The sequence below is a fragment of the Caloenas nicobarica genome, chromosome 3 (assembly GCF_036013445.1).
Source record: "Caloenas nicobarica isolate bCalNic1 chromosome 3, bCalNic1.hap1, whole genome shotgun sequence".
Classification (NCBI taxonomy): domain Eukaryota; kingdom Metazoa; phylum Chordata; class Aves; order Columbiformes; family Columbidae; genus Caloenas; species Caloenas nicobarica.
The window spans coordinates 113300035-113313735 of NC_088247.1; the positions used below are offsets into that span (position 1 = coordinate 113300035).

The window sequence follows — 13701 nt, forward strand, 5'->3', positions numbered from 1 at the left end:
TTGAAACAGGCGTTTTATTTTGTTACTCGCTAATTTGCTTCTCGTACTATGTTGCAAGTACTTTCCGACTTATTTAAAACGGTAAGATACTTCGTTCAACTTTTTAGAAGAGGACCGTTCAACTTTTTTATACCAGGGGCACGGAATCATTTCAGTTCTGCTTTAGGTACTCTGAGGAAAGTATCCGTAATCCCTGGCTGATAAAAAATGGAGCAGGTTGTTGTTTTCCTTCAAAGACAGCAATTGTACCCGCAGAGACAAACTCGGAGCCCAACAAAAGTGGGGAAAGTCTCCAGCAAAAAAGGTATCGAATATTTTAGGCTAATGTCACCCTCTGTTGAACTCTGGCAAGTGGCTCTGAAGGTAGAGAGCTGTCGGAGCTGGTCTGCTATAAGTGGCAGAAGGGTTTGCTTATACCTTCATTTAACACATTTTTTAAAACCCTATTGTTCAACTACGTGGGTGTCTCCGGCTTTTAGGCTACATGCATGGATGTGTGTGGATGGAGAAGAGATGCTTAGAGATCTTTGCTTTAAAAAACTCCTTTGAGCTCACGTAGACTAGTAGATTTTTATCTCCATGCACAGTCGGCTGCCGACAGTGTCTGTAAATACGACAGAGGCTTTGCATTTCACTGCCCCTCTGCGCCTCTCGCCTCGCAAAAGTCAAGGGTTTGGGTGTTGGTTTGTTTGGGGTTTTTTTTAAACAACAACAAAACGACAACCTGTAAATTTTGCATCCCTTCTTGAACTTTGTTTTTGGAGGAGACTGGAGAGCCAAACGGGCAGGGAGAGGGGAATCACCCAGTTTGGCTGTGTCTGCCTGGGAGCATCCGCGGCTCGGGAATTTAAAAAAGCAACGTGCGGGCTTCGTCTGAACCGAGACTAAACGTTGTGCTGGCGCAAACCCCCCTCCTGCTGCCACACCGAGCAGCGGCTGCTATCGAGGCATCAAACCCGGTTGCCTTTGCTCCCCTCCGAGAGCATCCTCGGGGCTGGGAGCTCCCTCTGCCCCACGGCTGCAGTCGGAGAACTTTTTAAACCATTCCCAAATATTTACCCCCTTATTTTTAGATTTTTTTTTCCCCTCTCTCCTACGTATTTAGCTAATATCCAGCTGACTTCCACGGGTAAACTCAAACCATCTTTTACCATGCCCCCCCCCCGGAATGCAGCCGATGGCTTCGCTCTCTGCAGTCAATAAAATCTCGAGAGCTTTAAAGTGGAGTTTTATACCGTATTACGGGTGTAACCGAAGGAAATAATAATTGCGTCTACGGCTTTTCTGGCTGAGGTCGCTTTTCTTCTTCTTCTACCAAGAAACTGGGCACCTCCGGCGCCAAATTGCCGAAAATCCTACTTTTTTTTTTCCCGCAGAAAGTTAGAAGGCATTTCTGGCTGTAGTTTCTCCATCGCCCAGTAGACGGCACAACAGCTCAATCCTTCAAAACCGTCGGGCAGCTTTTTTTTTTTTCTTTAATTAAGCAGCCAGAGTTTTGTCCAGCAATTTGTTGATATTATTATTATTGCATTCAACGAGAAATATAGTAATATCAATAGCAAAGGGAGAGGGCTTGGCATCGGCAGGGAGTAAAGAAATGCGGTGGAAATCTGGGCTAAACACAGGTACCGCAAACACCGGAGCGGAGCAGCGTTTCCAAATTAATACAAATGAATTTGTGGCGCCTAGATCGTGTGAGGAAAAAAAAAAAAAGAGAGAGAGGAAAAAAAACCCCAACAACAACTAAAACAAAACAAAACAAAACCCAAAACACAACAAAATAAAACACCCAACACTATCGTGCTGCCGGGCTCTGAGGTTATTCTGGGGATTTTAGGCTGGAATTGTCTAATTGTAGTGTGAAATAGGAAGGCGCCGCCGGGCAGGGGCTCGGGTCGGCTCTGCCTCGCCTGGGCAACCCCGAGGTGCCACCGCGGGGTAAACCTGGCAGCCGCCGCAACTTTTGTCCCTGAAAGGCTCCTTTTGTGTCCGTGTGCCTTCCCTCCCCTCCGCCGGAGAAGTCGAAATGACAAAAATCTCGGCCAGTAAATCATTTCCCAGTTAATTTTATTATATATGTGTATATATACGTATGTATAGCGGTGTTTAGAAAGTTTTAAGAAAGTTTTAAGACAACCGTAAATTTTATTGGGATTATTTTATGAAGCCCTCCATTTAATTAACAAAAGACCCCCATAACTTCTGCAAACGTCAGGGCCAGCGGTGGGGCGGGAGCGGGCCGCCCCCCCATCCCCATTCCGGGCCGCCGGGTCCGGCATCGCCCGTCCCGGTGTCCCGGCGGCATCCCGGGCCCGGGCGGGTTTCCCGGAGCTGCCGGAGGAGCGCAGGGTGACCTCAGGCTGACTCCCCAGCCCGACCAGCCGCTCTTTTGTTTTTCTGAATCGGTAGCTAGTAAACAAACCCCGAAACTCCAGGCGCTGCGCTTCATCTGCTCGCTGAAATCCCTTGCAGTTAACCCCCTTTTATTAGCACTTCCCCCCCACCCCGCCTTGGGTCTGCCCTTTAATAGGTCTTTAAACAGGTTGGTTGCTTTTTTTTGCTTTTTCCCCATCTCTCCTTCAACCGTTTCATCAGGCTCTGACTTTTCGGGTATCTCCGCACGTATCGCTTCCCCCCCTCCCCCTTATCTGAAGCATTCCTGGATTATCTCTCGACCGCCTTAAAAACGCTTTCTTCTGCGGTTTCTTGTTTGTTTGGCTCTTCTGGTTGTTCCTATTTCAGTTTTCAAATTTCAATATTAATGGTGAAAGAGCACACTTGGATGCTAATTTCCTCCCCCCTCACCACAAATCCCTGCTAGGAAGGCGGCAGGGAAGCCAGCTAGAAAACATTGGATTGTTCTTAGGTATGACTAATTCTTTCCTTAAACTGGGAAATTCAGCCTGATTAAAAGCCTCATTTATTATCCGATAAGCAAATGGACCCAGATTCCACTTCGCGGAGGAGGCTGCCTTGCTCCCCAGATGCCTTTTTTGCCTCAGCTCGGTGGACCCCTCCGCGAAAGGCCCGGTTTAAGGGGCGGGGGGAGCAGGGGTACCGCCGGGGCCGCGCAGTAGCGCGCAATGCACCGCGCTGCGCAGCGAGGCTGCTGCCCGGCCCGGGCGCCCACCAAAACCCCTCGCTCTTTGCTTTTTATATTCCCCCCCAATCCCTGTTCTCCTCCCCTCTCCTTTTCCACAGTGCGATGGGCAAGTGTCAATAGATTCCTGCAAGACAGCAAGTTTTAGGGGAAAAATAAATAATTTTTTAAAGAAGAGACACCTTGCCTAAAAAGGCAGCGGGGCGAGATGCTGCGCGGGTCGGTGCTGCCGCGCAGCCCATCCGCCTGGGTAGGAGTTTATCGAAATAGCGCGGAACTGTCCGGTTACTTTTTCCCTTTTAATAGATGATTAATTGCTGCCCGGATTAGGCTGGCCCTTTTTTTTTTTTTTTTTTTTTTTTTTTTTTATGGCCGGTATATTGCAAGCGGAGAGGCGCGCAGCGCAATTTCTCGCAGCAAGCCCTAAGAGTAATAACTGTTTGCTAATTGTAAAATTCTTATCCAGAATGAGGCTTAGACAAACAATTTGTACGACTGTAATTACATTGTAAAAGTGTTTTAGGCTGGGTTGTGCTGAATTAATCTTATAAAGGCCTGGTGGAGACATTTAAAAGGGGTTTTTTAAGTTTTGGGTTTTTTTTTTCCCTTAATTTTGTAGGAGGGGAAGGAAAAGGGATGAGGAGAGGAGATTGCATCTCTGGGAGTTAAGCTGCAGCCCCCCCCTGCAAGAGACCTGTGAGATGGGGAATCGTTACCGAGCGCCGTTCCCCGGGTAAATAAATACAGACATCAACCCCACGCCCGTGTCTCGGCTCCCACCAGGGACGCGTGGGGCGGGTGGGGGGTTAGTGTATTAAAATGGCTCTTACCTGAACGGTCTTTATTTCCCTCGCCGGGATAAAAGGCCGGTCCTAGGGGAAAGGGGTGGGAGGGGGGATAGAAACGGGTTTCCCTGAAGTTTGAGACGTGGCGGCGGGGGCCGAGCCACTGCCCGCCACCCTCGGCAGCGGAGCAGCTTCCCCCTGACACGGGGGTTCTACCGGCGTATCCCCCCACGCCACCCCCGCCACGCTCCCCCCGCCCCAAGCAGCTCGCTCGGGGACCGGGCTGTGTGATGGGGCCGGGGCAGCTCTCCCCGCCAGCGCCCGCTGGGAGCTCCGCGCAGCCCGGCCCGCAGGCACAAGGGAAGGAAAGGACACGGAGAGCTCCTCGCTCCCCGACCGGCGGGGCCCGGGGGAAAAGGACGGCTGTGCTTTTGGACGGGGGGCACCGGCAGCGCCGAAGGGGTGGCCGCTCCCCGCGCAACGCCGCGTGGCCGCGGAGCTCGGCGTGGCGGGGGGCAAAGGAGCGCGCCGGGGCGGCCGAGGGGGCAGCGGGGCCGGCACCGCGGGTCGCCCCGGCGCGCTCCCCCCACCCGCCGGCGTCGCGCCGGTCCGAGCCCCGCTTCCCGCTCGGACCAATGGGGGCGCGGCGCGGGGCGGCGCGGCGCTGATTGGTCGGCGGCGGCGCGGCAGCGGCGGCCGGGGGCCGGGTGAGCTCACTCGGCCGGCGGCCGCGGGGGGAGCCGCCGTGGTTGGGGGGGGCGGGCGGCGGCGCGGCCCCGGGGCGCTGCGCGGACGCGGAGCGGGGCGGCGGCGCCGCCAGACAAAGGGGACGGTCGCGGCCCCACACCCACCCGTAAGGGGGTGGGGGGGGCGGGTGGACGCACCGTCCGGAGCGGGGCGTGCAGAGGGCAGGGCCGGGAGGGGGCGTTGTATCCAATCCCCCTCTCCCCGCGGGGGCGGGAGCGCGGGCGGCTGCGCGGGGGCGGGCGGCGGCGCCCCCCCCCGCGCCGGTGTCGGAGTTGCTGCCGCCCAGCGCATTGTGTAAGACGCGACCTGTTATGGCCACCACTACTTCCGGGTTCCCGCAGTCTGCTCCAGCCCGGCGCTGCGCTGCGCTCGCCGCGGCGGTGGCGGCGGCGGCGGACGCCCGGCAGCGCGCGGCCCGCGGCGGCAGCGCCGCGCCTCCCCCCCTTCCTCCTCCTCCTCCTCCTCCTCCTCCTCCCCGCTGCCCTTCCTCCCCGCGCCCGCCCCGCACGGCGCGGCGCTCCGCCCGGCACCCGCGTCCGCGCCCGGCCCGCCTCCGCCTCCGCCAGCCTCGCCCGGCGGCCGCGCAGGGGCAGAGCGAGCCGGCGCCGGCGAGGAATTAGGAGCGATCCGAGGAGGAGCGAAAAAACCCCCCATCATCATCATCATCATCATAATAACCATAATAAAGGGAGAGCCGGCGCGTTAGCGAGCCTTTTTAATTTTTAATTTTTCCCTCTCCTCTTCCTCCTTCTCCTCCTCCCTCAATTTTTTTTTTAAATTTTTCTTTTTTTTCTTTTTTTTTTTTTTTTTGGAGGGGGGGGTGAGCGCGCTCGAAAATTAACATTTGAGGTGTCCTGCGCGGTGGGAGCGCACGCAGCGGATCATCATCAGTCATTCACCACCTTGACAACCTCGCCTGTGATTGACAGCCGGAGTGGCAAAAAGCCATGAGACTTGGTAGTTGGGTTTGAGGGGCACTTTAAAAAAAAAAAAAAAAAAAAAAAGAAAAAAAAAAACTGATTTGGGGAAAGGATATTTGCTTTCGCCCCGCTGCTGTCTTGGAAACCAGAGGGGGAGAGTAAGAGAGAGACAGGGAGAGAGGAAAGAAAGAAAGAAAAAAGAAGGAAGGAAGGAGGGAGAGTTGAATTTTTTTTTCCTTTTATTTTTTTTTTTTCTCCTTTTTTAATGCTGAGTTACCGTATCGCTTCGCTGAGATCCAGCAAGCCGAAGATTTTACTCGATTGCTTTCATTGCTGGCGACGCTAAGGGATTTTTGCATTTTTTGGGGGGGTAAGGGGGGGGGAACTTCGCGTTTCTTTCTTTTCACACTGGCCTTAAAGAGGATATATTAGAAGTTGAAGTAGAAAGGGAGCAAGCAGGCCGATGGCGCAAAGGGTACGTATTAAAAAAAAAAATGGATTTCAAATGTGAAATAATATTGAAACGTGGCTTACAGAGACGCTGCAAAAAGTTTCTTTTTTGTGTGTGTGGTTTTTTTTCTTCCCCCTCCTCTTTGGAGCAGGGGCACAAAGCGGTGGTCCTAGAGCGGGAGGGTTTGTCAGTTGTACTTGTAGGCTTAAATCCGTATATATTGATATTTTCTTGATTCTTTTACTCCCCATCCCGGATCTCTCACAGAAAAGGCAAGCTTTCTATGCATTAATGACATGCAGGCATGTAAGTGAATATCTCCGAGCCGCTGTATTTGTTGGTTTTGTAGCTCTAGTCCTACCAATGTCTTTTTTAAAATCACCAGTGCTTGAAATATTTGAATGTGTGCATGTCTCTGAGCGTTTTGCTGTGTTAGTGATGATATACCGCCTCACTTTTGGAAGATAACTTCTAGCTGGGAGTAAGCACAACTTTTTTTTTTCTTTTTTTTTCTTTCTCCTTTCGCCCCCCCCCCCCCCTTTTTAATATTCAGTCACAAAACGTGCAGTGCAATGGGGGGGAAGAAAAAAAAAGCTCTTTTAAAAATAAAGTCCCTTTAATTTGAATTAGAGGTTAGCAGTATGCACTGCCATGTGTATTGTTGTTTCTATTTTGGATGCGATATCTTTTTTTTTCTTCCAACTACCTCCTAAATTGAAGTTCTGTGGAAAGAAAATAAAATATCTGCCAGAGTCAGGCGAGCAAGAATTTGGGGAAGGGGAAAAGCCCTGGAAATATGTTTTCTCGCCTAATTTGCCTGCCGCCCCTCCGAGTGCTGGTTGGGGAAGAAAGTTCCTCTGCTGACAACTTGCCTTTTACTCTTTCGGTCCAAGCAAGTGTCAGGGATCTTTAAAAGTGTTTATTCACACCTTCGCTTTTAATAGATGAGAAGTGGCCGTTTCCCCCGCTGCCTGGGAACAGCGTTAGCTTTTGCTCCATAATCTTTAACAAAGAAAACCCTTTTTTTTTTCCTAAAAAAAAAAAAAAAAAAAAGAGGCATTCCCAAAATCCCGAGAGCCCGGGCAAACGTTTCCAGCCTTTCGGCTTTAAAAGTGCGTTCGCGTGCAATTGCTGGAAACCCCAAAAATCGCTCTTTTTCTTTTTTTTTTTTCTTTTTTTTTTTTTTCTGCTGAACTTTTTGCATCCTCGCTGGGTTAGTTACCTGACTTCTTATCAGCGGGAAAACTTTAGCGGAGAGAGACTTGGGCTTCGTGAACCGCTTCTATTCACAGGAAGGTTTGGGATGAAGATTTTTTTTTTGGTCGTTTTTCTTTTTTTTCTTTTTTTTTTTTTTTTAATTGTTATTATTACTTCTCCGCCCCGGACTCGAAGGATTTCGGGTCGTGCGGGCAGCCGGGGCCGGAGCAACCCCAACAACCCCAACCTTGCTGCTCCCCGACCCGGGGCCGGCGGCTGCTCAGCGGCCGCACGGAGCGAGGGGTGTGGGGGGGGCAGAACCGGCTGCGCGGAGCCCGGGGGGAAAGCGGCTTCTCCCCGGGGGCGGCGGAGGTGGGGGACACACGGGAGCGGGGCTGGTGCCGGGGACGCTGCTCCCTCCCTCCTCACCCCCCCCACCCCCCCGACGCCTCTCTGCTCTCTCTCTGCCCCGCAGTACGACGAGCTGCCCCACTACGGCGGCATGGAGGGGGTGGGCATCCCCACCACCATGTACGGGGACCCCCACGGCGCCCGCCCCATGCAGCCCGTCCACCACCTCAACCACGGGCCGCCGCTCCACTCGCACCAGTACCCCCACGCCGCCCACGCCAACGCCATGGCCCCCGCCATGGGCGCCTCCGTCAACGACGCCCTCAAGAGAGATAAAGATGCCATCTACGGGTAGGTTGCCGCGTAAAAGGCTCCGCGCCCGCTCAACCTGCGCGGGACGGAGCGCGGAAGGTGATGTGGGTGTGCGGGTGGTGCGGGCCGGGCTGCCCCTTTGGCGAGATGGGGAAGAAGGGTTGGGGAGCGCTGCGCGGAAAAGGGTCGCGTTCTTAATTTTTTACTGTCGTTATTATTTTTTAAAGGGGGGAGAGAGGGTTGGGGTCCACCTGGCGCGGCGGGGGCTCCGGAGAATGGGAGCCGGAGCTTGCTGGAGGGGCGGCAGGCATCACCGTGGGGAGAAGGAGGAGGAAGAGGAGGAAAAATAAATATTCCCAGGGCGCAACCTGCGCCGGGTGGTAAATCTCTGCACGGAGTTTGGGAGCAGGGAAGAGTTGGAGCGCTTCGCCCAACTTTCCGCCTTGTTTGTCTCTCCTTGCGCTATGAAGGAGAAAACTCGAGCTGCTTCTCACGACTCTCTTCCTCTTTTTTTTTTCTTTTTAATTCTAATTTTTTAGAAACTTTTTATCCGACAGTATTGAATGCTTCTCAATGAAGCAACTTGCAAAGCAGTTTCTAGGCCGTTGCGATGGGAGCTGATGGGATGTGTTTGGCGGCAGATGCTTTTAAAATGAATCTGCCCGTCTTGAGTTTGAAGGGAAGTTCAAGAGCCTTTTAAAATCGCTTCCCAAACAGTGAGAAGGGAGAGAGAAAAAAAAAAAATTAAAAATCACGTTCCTTTATCGATTTCTCAGAAATCTGTAGAGTTGGTTAAAACTCAGCAGTGTACGGTACCCTCCCCCCCTTAAAAAAAAAAAAAAAAAGTAGTATGAAAATGTAACTCCCTGTTATAAATATACATACTATATGTGTATGCCACGCTTATTTATTTATTTAAATTATTAAACGGCCGAGGGAGCCAGATGCACACGCAGCCTTTCTTCCAGGGAGGCTTTTAAAGCTGGGAGAGCCCAAAAGCACCTGGTTCCCCCCGCGGGTCGGGGCTTGTGGAGCTTGGGGGGCCGGAGAGGCAGCCCGGCTGGGCAGCGCCGGCCGCTGGGTCGGCTTGCTTGGGGAGCCGGTGGGTTTAGGGGCTTTTTATTTTAAAATTTGGATAGAGGTTGTTTCTCTCCTTTTTTTTGGTATGCGTTTTGCTATTTTTTTTTCTCCTTCGCAAGTCCTCCAGCAGAAAATGGGAATTAAAAGCACGAAAGGCACCGTCCAGAGATTTTAATTTTTTATCATTACTGCTTTTTTTTTTTTTTTTTTCCCCCTCAAGACAAAGTTAATTCAAAATGGCTGCTGGAACCGGCTTGGGTTTTATTCTTAGCCTGTCCTAAGGTTGTTATGAACAATATCTGGCGCCCAGATCACACCGCAAGGCCGGGGCGATGCGGGGCTGCCGGCGGCGGGAAGGGGCCGGGAGGCGGCGGGGGAGCCGGAGCCCGGCGCGGTGGGTGCCCCGCTCCCCACGCACGCTGCTGCGGGACTAACGACTGTTGTGTTTGGGGTTTTGTTTCGTTACATACATATATATTATTTCCCCCCCCCCGCTCTGTGTGTGTGTGACTATTGTATTTTCTTTCAGACACCCCCTGTTCCCTCTTTTAGCACTGATTTTTGAGAAATGTGAACTAGCTACATGCACACCCAGGGAGCCCGGGGTAGCGGGAGGCGATGTTTGCTCCTCTGAGTCTTTCAATGAAGACATAGCAGTGTTCGCCAAACAGGTCAGCAAAACCGGGTTGAAACAGTAAAAGGAAAAAAAAAAATCGTAACGAGAAAAACAAGTCTCTGTTGAGATAAAGATGCGCGTTTCCCCCTCCCCCCTCTCTTACTGCAAGAGAAAAAAAAAAAAAAAAGAACCCAAAACACTCAACCAAAACAAAATAATCGGGAAATCTCGGCATTTATCAGCCCCTAAAAGAAAGGAATGGATCGGAGCGGTCTGTGCCCGGCCGGGAGTTTCGCTGCGCGGCCCCGGGAGCCGGGCCGGGCTCTGCCCGGGGAGCTCCGTAGGTATTTTTCTGTGTATTTGAGTCACTTGTTCAAGTGTTTGGCTGATGTACTAAACCCAGCAGTCAGGGCTTTGCACGAAAGGTTACATAATGGACCCGACAGTGTAATGAAGCAAGAAATAATAACGTCTGCTTTTTCTGCTTCCATATTTCAAATCTTTTTTATTATTATTTTTCCCCCCCTTTCCTCCCCTTTCTTATATTTAGATCCGAGCAGAGAAACCCCTCTTTTCCTCTAATCCTGAACTGGATAACTTGGTAAGAGTTAACAACACTTATTCCTCTCCCCACCCCCACCCCACCACCCTCCCTTCCCTCCCCATTTAATTTTTTTTTTTTAAAAAAAAACCTTCTGTATCTTCTGGAGAAGTGGTTTGGTGGTGCTAAATTGAAAATTTCTCATACGGATTTTAAAAAAATTATTATTATTATGGTGATTTTTATAATTCCAAGTAAATATGGTGCGGTAATTGCATGGAAGTAAAAAAATCCCATAAGGATGTACATAAAGAAAGCCCCATCCAAAGGGGAGCTTGCGGGCTCGATGGCGAGCTCGCCTACCCAAGAGGAGCGTGGATTTATCCACGCTGTAGTAGCCTCTCCATGCACCCTTTAAGCAGCTCGATGGGAAACCCAGAGGATCGCTGTGGCTGGAGATACACCGTTCGCTAACTCACCGAAAATGAGGTCTTTTCTTTCTTCTCTTTTTTTTTTTTTTCTTTTTAAATTTTTTCCTTAAGGATAAACAAATATTTTGCCTTCCCTCTAGGAGTCTTGCTCCTGCTTTCGCAAAACGAGCAGCCAGTAATGGTGTTTAGAGGTTGGGTTTTTTTAAAGAAATGTTTATGATCCGTATAATTTGGTCGCTTCGTTGCAAGAGGGATTTTTTTTTGGGGGGTGGGGGGGTTGACTCTAGATCACTTCTCGTTAAACAGCGCACAAAGCCACCGCTATTAAGTTTTAGTGTTATTGCCATAAATCAAAACAACTTCTTATTTACTACTAGAGAAAAGTCAAGCTACAAAGTGCGGCAGGGGCGGCTGTGGGAAATATCCTCAAATCCAGGAATCAGATAAATACTTATGTTGTTTGTATCTTTGCAGATGATTCAAGCCATACAAGTATTAAGGTTTCATCTGTTGGAATTAGAGAAGGTAATTTTTGTCTCTGTCTCTTTCTTCCTCCTCCGTTTCAGTACTGCTGAAGTTCAGGCTTCTGGTAAATTTGCATAAATGTCTTTCTTTCTGGTAATTAGTGTCAAGACCAATCTTGGCGTCCATTTCTCTTCGCAGTTTAATTACAATTTCAGCCTCTAAAACCGGGCTCTCAAACGCACAGGCCTTGTGTTCATTGTAATACTTTGCTGGCTTTGTATAAATAGTTGCAGTTCTGTGGTGCCGCAGATGAGACTTGAAACGGTTGGTTCAGCCAAGCCCCCGAAATTGTGATTTTTATTAAAAATATATATTTTATTTTTTCGTGGTGGTAGTGGTGATGAGGAAGAGACCTTGGTTGCAGTTAGTTAGGATGGGGAATGTATTTTTTTTTTTTTTTTAAGAGCCATCTGCAGGTCAGGCTCAGGGCACGGATTGTCCTGTAACATTTTGCAGAGACAAAGCAGAGTTGATAGTTGTGTCTGTCTCTTGTTCCTGGGAATATTGTACACCTCTGAGCAGAAGAAAGAGATTGCAGCCTAAATGCAGGGTTTTTTTTTTTTGCTGGCTATTTTAGAAATCTTAGGAGGGAGAATGCTAATTTCTAAGAAGGTGGTGTCATCTGAGCTCACGTTAAATTGGAAGTGTGCTCTGGTTTCCTGAGGATTTTTTACGTGTCATTGATAGCTGGCCTAGAAGAGAATTCCCTTTCTCCTAAAAATAAACATTTTGAGAGGTTTTTAAATAGTTGAAAAGTTTCTTGGGAGCCTCAGCCACTTTATCTAACCATAACTGGCAGGTTGTTCTTGCTCTACCCAAAATGTGTTAAAATCTGCCCATTAATAGAGGCGGCTCAGGTATGAGTCTATCAGGGCAACTGGGGATTTCAGGACACAGATGCCTAGAATGTATTTCAGCCCAGTTCATCAGGATTTTTGTTGTTGTTGTTTAAATCCTTTTTTTCTGTCCTCATACCCCTTTGGAAAGGGTTTATGATGAAATAACTGGATGAAATTAAATAGTTTACCTTAAATGTCACCCATGCAGGTCACCTCTCTAATGGCCACAGCTCCGGGAGCAGATGAATTTAACACGGGTGTTGAATATGTTGTAGCCTGTGAATCATCTTGTCACTGTCAATTTTCTGGGATATCTCTATTTTGCGAGAAAAGAAAGTTATTCCTAATTCTGGATGCGTCTAGAGGTCTCGGGGGAATAATTGCAGTGTGTTTCCCCTATTTAGGACTTTTGATGTCACAGAGGTGAAGGGGGAGACTGGTTGCACTTGTCAATTTTACTTACATATTCCTGATTATATTTTCTTCCTTTTTCTCTTGTTTTTTTTTTTTCTTTTTCCACCTCCCCCCTCCTTTTTTTTTAACTTCTGTCATAATATAGGTACACGAATTATGTGACAATTTCTGCCACCGGTATATTAGCTGTTTGAAAGGAAAAATGCCTATCGATTTGGTCATAGACGATAGAGAGGGCGGATCAAAATCGGACAGTGAAGACATAACAAGATCAGCAAATCTAACAGATCAGGTATGATCTCGCCAATGCCGCACACGCTGAAATTTGTATGCAGATCGCTTGCTGGGTCACTACGCCTCCTTTTATTATTTGCATATGATTAAGTCCCTTTTAGATAAATTTCCATCGAAATGAAAATTTTTGAATAATGTGGCTATTATTGCTTCATTAAGGCTTGCTCCCGGATTCGACCTGGCGAGATGAGCTTGTAAAAGCATCGCCTGCAAACTCGACCTGTTCCTTGTCGCTTTTAATTTTTGTCTTTATTTTATTTACCCTTTACAATAATAGAAGTGGTATCCACGAATCGCTGGCTTCTTGGTGGCTTAGGAAAGGAAGGGCTGGAGCCGTTTACCAAAATAATAATAAAATCCGAGATAGGTGGTCCGGGTAAGACAGAGAGAGTTTGAAATCTAGCAAATACTGGCTATTTTCTTCCCGTCTCTACGGTTCATTAGTCAGTCTTGTCAGTTTTCCTTGGCCGAACGCTTTTAGACTTCAGTGAACATTGCTTTGTGCACGCCTGCCTGCTGCAAACGCGCCCATTTTATTTTACTTAATAGAAAAAAACAAGAGGGGGGGAGAGAAAATAAAGCTGGACCCAGGTTTTAGATTATTTTCCTTGATTTTGCAAGTTTTCAACCCCCCTCTTTAAAAAATAAATAAACAACTAGATCCAAACCTCAGAAGCAAGCCAGCAAAAGCCCTTGTCTTTGACGGTGTCCAGGTTTTGCCTGGGATGATTCAAACCTTTCATGCTGGCTGTAGCCAATGTGGGAAATAGGGATGGCTTGGGCAAGCTGGATGGATGGTTTGGGAAAGCTGGATGGTTTGGGAAAAGCCGCCTTTCCCTTCTCCTGCCTCTGACGCCTGCGCTGGGCTGAGGCTGGGATTCTTGCCTTTTAATGGGAGCGTTTGGGGCTAATTCAGGAGGTGCTCTGAGCTAAATTAAGCTCCTAGATGATGGAAGTGGCCGAGATTTGGCTTTTTTTTTTTTTTTTTCCGAGTTGGGTAAAACGGCGGGTTTTCTTTCTCTCAACCGAGGGGTAGCAGTGCTTTGGCTGCGAGAGAGGGGACCCTAGACAAAAAAAAAAAAAAAAAAAATCCCGACA

At 49.2% G+C, this 13701-nt stretch overlaps 2 protein-coding genes across 5 annotated transcripts in view; one reads left to right on the forward strand and one right to left on the reverse strand.

The window, feature by feature from the left end:
• Window positions 1-3972: 3972 nt before the first annotated feature.
• Window positions 3973-4923, reverse strand: LOC135986957 (uncharacterized). The gene has a single exon (XM_065631515.1). It carries the CDS (start codon window positions 4921-4923, stop codon window positions 3973-3975), a length of 951 nt encoding a protein of 316 aa, XP_065487587.1.
• Window positions 4924-5936: 1013 nt separating this feature from the next.
• MEIS1 (Meis homeobox 1) overlaps window positions 5937-13701 on the forward strand; it is a 109640-nt gene continuing 101875 nt past the window's right edge. For all 4 annotated transcript variants that reach the window (XM_065630597.1, XM_065630598.1, XM_065630599.1 and 1 more), the window contains exons 1-6: window positions 5937-6027; window positions 7676-7902; window positions 9473-9614; window positions 10110-10160; window positions 11006-11056; window positions 12455-12601. In XM_065630597.1, the coding sequence (XP_065486669.1) occupies window positions 6016-6027; window positions 7676-7902; window positions 9473-9614; window positions 10110-10160; window positions 11006-11056; window positions 12455-12601 (630 nt within the window). In that variant the 5' untranslated portion in view covers window positions 5937-6015. The remainder of the gene's footprint in view (window positions 6028-7675; window positions 7903-9472; window positions 9615-10109; window positions 10161-11005; window positions 11057-12454; window positions 12602-13701) is intronic.